The sequence below is a fragment of the Anthonomus grandis genome, chromosome 1 (assembly GCF_022605725.1).
Source record: "Anthonomus grandis grandis chromosome 1, icAntGran1.3, whole genome shotgun sequence".
NCBI classification, from domain to species: domain Eukaryota; kingdom Metazoa; phylum Arthropoda; class Insecta; order Coleoptera; family Curculionidae; genus Anthonomus; species Anthonomus grandis.
This window is the reverse complement of record NC_065546.1, coordinates 51,610,311-51,618,987: the sequence shown is the minus strand read 5'-3', so window position 1 is coordinate 51,618,987 and position 8,677 is coordinate 51,610,311. Positions and strand designations below refer to the sequence as shown.

The following is an 8,677-nucleotide window of genomic DNA, read 5'->3' as shown; positions in this document are numbered from 1 at the left end:
ACGATGCAGTGTAAAAACTCTGATAAATTAGGAATTCAAAAAGCTGATGAATTAGGAAGTGACGCTAGGAAAAATTAAAAGAAACGAGCGCCATCTCCTGACGGCTGGCTGATATGAATCCTTGTTATGAACTAACTGAACAAGTGAAAAACGCTCCGATCGATACACATCGTATCAGGGTGTGAAATGCATTGAGAAATAAAAGAAGCAGTCGTAGAAGAGAAGAAGAATGAAAAGTAAACAAACCCGAGTATTAATTATTTACATTATTTATTTATAATTTAAGTACATCTAGAGATAGTAAAAGATTTTTATTCTCCTTTCATTTTAGAATATTGAAAGCGAACTGTGACCTCAGGTAATAAAACTCAGTTTACCAAAATCCATTATTTAGAGTTTTTAGTTAATTCTATTATAGTTATTTATTTTCTCAGAAAATAATGTATTAGGTGCTTAAATTACTTATAGTCTGCATATGCAAATGTACCAAAGGAAAATCCAATCTTGTTGACCAATTTCAATTATTTATTTATTTAAAAAAAAAATAATATGGTTAATAATTCCTGAATTTAATTTCACAATTCTATATAAACTTATATGGATATTATATTTTAGTACCGCACCTAATATAATAAATAATATATATAATAAATCTGAAAGACTTTATAAACCTATACACACTTTTACCATATAACACACCGTTACACAAACTACAGAGCCCAAACATCTTAACTATAAATCCTCATATATACTAATCAACATGAAACACTAATCCTAATAACCATTCTGTCTCCTTAGAAACATAACACAATTTCACATCCAAAAACACGATAAATATAGAATTAACAATAATTTTTTTACACCCAAAATTTTATTGCTCTACAGGTATTTTTTAAATATTTCACTGAATTCATCGGAATTGAAGACACTTCACATTTTGATTGGAACTATATTATAACTTTTTCCTCTAGTTTGTCTCTTTCTGATTTATTAATATTCATGTTAGGTAAGTATGTTTTACAATATTGTATTTTATTTTTAATGAACAATTTATATAATTGCATATATAATTAGGAAGTAAAGCATTGACAGTATAATTTTGGTCTATTTCTTTTTATTTATTAATAAATGGAAAACCTCATTACAAATAAAAGAAGGTACAAAACCAATAATAAGGTTATCGCAACCTAGTATCTTAAACTAAATATATTACATTCTATAAAAATTATAATAACAGTTTTGAAAATACATCCTGCTCAGTCTGAATCATCATCCTTATTGTATTTATAATTGCAAAATCTTAGAAATATGTGCTGCACACTGTCTCGCATGGTGTTATAAATGTTATATTGCAGAGTCCAAATGACAGAACCATACTCTAGCTATGACGTAACCAAGTCACAATACACAGATCTCACTGCATCCAAAGATAAATTCTAGCAATTTCTGAGAGTATATAATATTCTGTTGGCCCAACCAATAGGTACAAATAAAACCAATTGGTCAGTAAACAGTATTCTTAAGTCCTTAGCTACCTTGTTTTTTTGTTCAGTTACATAACCGTCTAATGAATAGGAGCATTTGATTATTTTTTTCTTCTGACTAAATGAAATCTGGCAACATTTGTCAACATTCAAAAGTAACTAATTTTTTTACACCAGTTAGCTAGACTTTCAAGTTCACTTTGAAGTAAGTCAATATCAAGCTCACTAGGAATTATCGGAAACAGTTTGAGATCATGAGCAAACATTTAAAACTCACAGTTGCTTAGGTGATCCTTTAGGTCATTCACGAACAAACTTAACAATAGGGAAGAACAATGGTCCCCATAACACACTCCAGAACTGACTCTAATAACATTTGATAAAAAGTTACCAACCTTAACCATGAGCCTATTATCTCTCAAAAAACTAAGCCACCAGTTCCCCAATCTCTCAGAAAACCCAACATTTCTTAATTTCTTAATAAGCAGATCATGATGGACTCAGTCAAATGCCTTAGAGAAATACACACCATCCACCTGCCATTCCCTCTCCCTCCAAATTAGTAGTTTGGCCAAATTAGTAGATTGGTTAAAGTAGACTGACCTCTCCTAAATCCATACTGTTCATTAATTAGGATTTTTTTACATTGTCAGTGTAAATGATTATACATTAAGCCATCAAAAACCTTTCTTTCCAGATTCTGGAAAAATTGATTAATTTAAGGATAAGTTGAAGAGCCTACATATGTTCAAATCGTATTTTGTAACTTATTATGATTCATATTTTATAGATGTTTGTCTTATTCTAAAATGTTCCTTCGAGTTGTAATTTCATGTATCTTTGTATACTGTCTTAACCCCAGATGTAAGGCAGCAATTTTCAATTTCAATTATTTGCTGAATACAAGTAGTGTGTTTTATTTAGTGACTGACAGAGACATAGACGAGTAAGTTAGAATTAGTGGCTATTTATCAAAGCCTTTTCTACAGAATCAGATGTAGTCTTAGGTTGCTACTGCTTCTTACCACTGATGATTTGAAAATCTACTGACAAAACTCATCACTTGATTGCATTGTGCCTCAAGGATATAGGAACAAGATTTTTTTTTCTGAAAAAGTCAATGACAGTGTTACTGAACATCTTTTGAGAATCCCTACTGCCTTTATACTGTCAGAGAATTCACAGACAGTCTAGCATCTCATTATTATTTTAATTTCTATCTTTCCATCAATTCATCATTTCTTCATTTAATTAATATCAAACAGAGCTATCAATTCATTTAAGGAGAATTGAACATGAGTAACTCAAGGGAAAGTAAAAACATTATACTTATATATATATATCAAAATTCCAACATACATATAAAAGTTTTCATTTCCTGAGTTACCAGTAAATAATGCAACAATAGAAAACAGAAAGAAAGAAAACATGTTTATTTATAAAAACTCAAAGATACAATACCTATAAACAGTTTTAAAATAAATATAAAAATAAATCTAGATGAATGGGCTAAGGGCAAGAATGGCATAAGAATATAGTAACTTTTAGTGCAATCTGAGAGTAGTTTGAAGATCTGTAAAACCAATAATTCCTAATTATTATCATCTTGATAATATAATCATCTTGATAAATAAGAGGTTAAACCATGTTAAAATTTTTTTTTTGTTGCAGGTTGCCCTGAAAATGACGTCCGCAATTTTACAACTCATCCCCAGTGCCATTACTATAGTATTTTCTTTTTATGGCTGTTTTCATTTTATAAGTGAGGTATTCACTAGTTTTATACCCTTTGGGACTCTTTTAGTAGGTACAATAGTGTTTGCGATTTATGCATTAAGAGTACCACCCCCGCCAAAAGAAGCAGTAGAAGCGATAATTGGAAAGGACTTGCTAGATAATGAGGATCAGGAAGGTTACGTTTTGAAAACTGTGGCGCATAGAGGAGCAGGTCTAGATGCTCCTGAGAATAGTTTGGCTGCTTTTGATTTGGTAAGATTACATTTTTAAGAGTATTATTGTTTTATAAATGTTATATGAACCACTATTAAGGCTATCATAACTCATTTATAATAGCCTTAATATTAAATATTTTATAATTGATTAATTCTGAAAGGTATGGTGCCTTTAACTACTATTTTACCCTTAAACACTAAGATGATGGTTTTTTTAATTCAATTTAAGATACTTATTATAATATGCAGGTATTAATGTCTTAAAAAAAAGAGTTAGTAATTTACCTGACTCTAAGCTTAGGTTGCTTGCTGCAATTATAAATGTATAATTTGATACTGGCGGAACAACTTGGTGCTCGAATTTTATCTAGGTTTAGGTATCACCCTATATGTTATTACTTATACATTACTGACTCTCACCAAGATTATCAAAAAAGCTAATTAAATCTATAATGTTATATTATGTTAATAATGTTAGAGTAGCCCCCAGTCCATGTGCCCAAGCCTTTCTTAAAATCAACGTGGCACCCGACAAAGAGTCCTGAAAATTCTTCAGGTATGGCACCTTTACATTATTTCTAAAATTTTGGCCGAAGGAACAAACATTTTTTTTTTTAAATATTGGAACTACAAAGGCTGCTTTTATTATAATTGAATAAACTCGCGGAACTTCAATAGAAATCAGATAACGAAGTTTAATAGTTTTATCAAAAGTTGCCACTCGGTTATTACTTAGATAGTAAAAAATATATTGCCATATATTTTTTTTTTACATCTAAGTAATAAATATAAATGAAATCCAGTTTTAGATAGGGCATAAATCTACTTCTGCTTTACTGAATCTAGCAGATAAAATATTTAGACCCACTGATTGTAGGGCTCTAGGCTGGTCTTATGAATTTTAATGTCAGTGCTATTGGTGCCATTATTTTTACTGATATATCTCAGATTGAAAAATTATTCATTCTGGTCTCCTATACAAATTACACAAGCTTACTCTTTAATTTCTTTTTAAGCAAAAAAACATTTTTTTACTGTTTTTAAAGGATACTTAGTAGAACCTATGTTAAATACTAAAAAAGGTGCAGCTATTCTATTTACTAGTATAGTTGGTAAAAAGAGACCAAGAAATACTGTCTTATAGTAAAGCAAAATATGTGTGTAATAATAGCAACAAAATAGTTGTTAAATTTATTTTATTGATTGGTTGGCAGGATTCGCAAGAAATATAAAGATTCTAATATCACTAATGCCATGGGTATGTTTTGGACGCAATAATTTCTGAACCGATTTGTATGCCAAATATATTTATACTATAATTTTCCAGCTTTGGGATTAAGGACAAAAAAATATTTTAAATTCTTATTTAATTTATTCTGACTCTCCAAAGTAAGAGCAAAAATATTAAAACGGAGATATAACCAATTATAAAGTTAAGTATTATAATTATATAATAATACTAATACTTCACTTTTTAAAAAAATGTTTGGCATTAAACGGTTTCTAGAAACTATCACAGTAAAAAAATTACAAAAAGTGTTTTTTGAGTGGCTCAATAGTGCAGGCCATATAGTGCGATACAAGAGAGGCTAAGAATATTGGAATATTGGCAAATAATTTTTTTAAAAATGAACTCTCACACCTAGAAAGAACCGCTATTAAAAGATTTACTAGGTAGCATAAAAGTGTTTTACATTGAAATCCAGTTAATTCGCTGCTAAATAAAGCACAGCTTTCGCCCATTACTTACCTTAATCAATATTTTTAGTGTCATGCAAGTGGCTGTGATTTCATAGAGTTTGATGTTACATTAACTAGCGATGGAATCCCGGTAGTATTTCATGACTCTACCCTAGAAAGAATGGCAGACTCGAATGTGGTTGTAAGCCAAACTGCATATGAAGTGCTGAAAGATATCGACATATCTGTTAAACATCCTTTACGGTAAGTAGTAGTTTTAAATTGGAATTTCGGAGAAGTGTAGTAATTTGCTTAACTCACTTATGGTTTGGACTCATAACATCCGATATCATTAGATCCACCATAAAATTTATATTAATTACATTTGAAAACTGTAGATGTTTTTGAAAACAATTTTCTACAATTTATTTTATATCAGAATGTAAATAAAAAAATTGCAATGGTGTAAGAACAGATCATTTGTTTCTCTGTAGGTAAATGGCCTGAACCTCGCCCATTTGATTATTTTGAATAGTATTTTTTATATTTATAGTTAATAAAAGAGCTTTAATATTATTATTAATTATTTATAATTTAATAAGGAAAATTCAGCCAAATTTTAATTTACAACAATATGCATAATTTTTAATTTCGAGGCATTTTGGTGTACAACCCTTAGAAATTAGTGGACAATAGAATATAGGTACGGAATAAGCGAAATTAATAAAGTAGTTGTCAATTAGTGAGGAATTAAATGTGAATTAGGGCAAACTGAGGCAAAGTTCGAAAACTGCTGTATGCAATATTGAATTATATGAAAAATATGTAGAAGTAAATTTAGCCTGTAAATACTTTTGTCCCTTAAATCATTAAGAATGTGGTTCAACTAATTTTTTTTTAAATTTTAACATTAAATACATGAGTAGTTTAATTTAAAATTTATCTTTTAATATGTGCTAAATCCTTTTTTTTAGAAAATAATCTTCAATGTTTTTCAAAAATCTTTGTGGGTAGGAATTTATTGTAGTTTTATTGAGAATTGAATCGTAAGGAGTAACTACTTTCTATGCTGTTGTTGTAATTTAGGTTAAATACTATAGGATCATAAATCCAACAAATGCGTTATATTTTATTATTTATTAATACGTTACTATCTCCATATCAGAGTTATTACAATACCTGATAAGAAAACCTATGCACTATAAATAGAATTACTGTTATCATCTATGATTCATTAATTAGCCTTAAACATTGGCAATCTCTTAATATATTAGATGATAATAGCTTTTTGATTAATGAGGTGGGTAAAGAAGGTTCGATCAGCTATAAACATATATGGCAAATCAATAAATAAAGATCTTGACCTTGTCTTTTATAAGTAACAATATCTGTAAAAATATTTCATAACTGTTTAAGAAACTATCACAATTAAGTCATCATTACAGAAAGAAGCAGTCAAGATATCCGCGCAAACCAGTTCCAAATTCTAGAAGAACTTTAGGTATTACAAAATATACTGGTAATTTTTATTCACAAGTTTATTTGTAGTTGATATATTTCCAGGATATTAAAAAACTAGCTAGAGAAGTTTTGTCCAGATTTTTATATCCTTCACCATTCATCATCTTTTTTATTCACAGTTTTTGAAAATGCATTTTTCAGAATAAGACTTTTCAGAAAGGCACAGGCTTTCCAATAAAAGGCGTAAAACAGGGGCATACTGAGTCAGCTTTTGTTGTCCTGGTCAACTTTATCTGATAGGTGTTGGTTGCAAATCTTGCTGATCCAGAAATCTTTTTTAACCAGTTCCATGCTTTTGATACCCTAAATATGGAATTTATACAGATGAAACTATGTCAATGGGGAGTCTTGACAGAGGAAATTTGACGTGGCATTTTTGGAAAACAGACAGTTTTCCTTGAGGTCTCAACTGGAGCAGCTAGAGGTTCTATGTTCTGATATTCCTCTTATTTATAAATGACCTAGCTAGTCACCTCAGTTGAATTATCTTTTCCTAAGAACGTCTTATAAATCGGCCGAGTTTAATGTGTTGATGAATATGATAATACGAGGATAGTCCCAGTTCTGACGTACACAAGTGGATTATGCCTGCGAAGGAAGGCTTTTGATTATTATTGTATACTGGAAAAAATGGGATATTGTTATGTGATACAACTTTCACTTGAAAGGTCTCTGTTCAATCAACATCAAAGTTGAACTAGATTTTACCCTGCACAGTAAATGAGGTAGATTTTCACTCTATCTCGTACGAACTGTCAAGATGAACATTTACACGAAGTGTAACATAGTGAATAAAATCCCGAAAATGGTATAGGCCCTCGTCTGAAAGTACAGTCCCGGCCGGTTGAAAGAGAACGACCTGAACGCGTTTCTTGTAACTTTTCGTACCGGGCGCACGGCGCCGGCAACGTCGCGCTAGGCCGACTCCCAGATAAAGTAGCCGATAGTAGAAATTTACGACTGTAGGAATAAAACCATAAAATGCAAATATCTTTGTACCTTGTGGCATCTTGAAGCAAAAAATAAATATTTTGATTTAAATTTTGATTATTCTCTGAATGTTTTAAATAATTTGGGTAAAAGAAAAAGTGTGTAAGTATAAAATAAATAAAATTCGTATAATTTTGTATTATATAATATATTAATATTTCGTATAGCCACCTTCAGCTATTACAACTTTCTGAACTCTCCTGTTCATTGAACCTATTAGTTGGAAGCAGACATGAGTTGCTACTTCTTCCCAGGTTTCTTGAATTTTCTGCCATAACGCATTTTTATTTTCAGGTATGAAATTCTCCATCGACCTTACCATGCTACCCCATATGTTTTCTATAGGATTTAAATCGGGACTCTTCGCCGGCCATTCTTTTGACATTGTTTTCGGTAAACCACTCGCGAACAATATTTGCTGTGTGTACAGGAGCGTTGTCCTGCTGAAAAACGAATCCCTCAGGATACATTTCTCTGGCACTTTGTATCAATCCTCCTTCAAATACTTCACAATAACGATCTGCTGTGAATCGGCTATCAATTTTCCAGCAGATTTCGGGTCCTCGGTGGCTGATCCAAGCCCATATATTTACGGAAAAATGCCCACTTCTTCTTCTGGGTGACACAAATCTTTCGTTATATCTTGAACTCGTCGAAGGTCTGTATACTTTAATTTTACCGTTGTAATTACTTTGGAACATCTTTTCATCACTAAATATTACTCTCTCCCAATAACCCATCGGTAAGCGATTAAACTGTTGGCATATCTGCAACCGGACTTCTTTATTAGTTTCGGTTAACTCAATCTGGTTGCTGGCTGTCCGACATCTCAGATTGCTTGCAGCTAATCTTTTTCGGGCAGTTCTAACACTTGCTGGGCATGCTGTGGTAGACACGGCTTCAACGGCGGATTTAAATGGATTTTCTCCGCAAAAATTAACCAGTCGTTGATCTTGTTGGTCCGAAGTAATTTTTATATTCCCCCCTCGATGTAGGTTTTCCACACTTTCGGTTTCTTCAAATTTGGGTTTTAACTTGAAAATGGTGTTT

General features: G+C 31.2%; 1 protein-coding gene across 1 annotated transcript in view; it reads left to right on the top strand.

Annotated features, from left to right (window-relative positions):
- The first annotated feature begins 205 nt into the window (after positions 1-205).
- The window catches only part of LOC126736534 (glycerophosphodiester phosphodiesterase 1), a 29,626-nt gene continuing 21,154 nt past the window's right edge, over positions 206-8,677 (top strand). Inside the window, exons 1-3 of the mRNA XM_050440931.1 lie at positions 206-358; positions 3,156-3,473; positions 5,205-5,380. Of these exons, the coding sequence (XP_050296888.1) occupies positions 3,168-3,473; positions 5,205-5,380 (482 nt within the window). The 5' untranslated portion in view covers positions 206-358; positions 3,156-3,167. The remainder of the gene's footprint in view (positions 359-3,155; positions 3,474-5,204; positions 5,381-8,677) is intronic.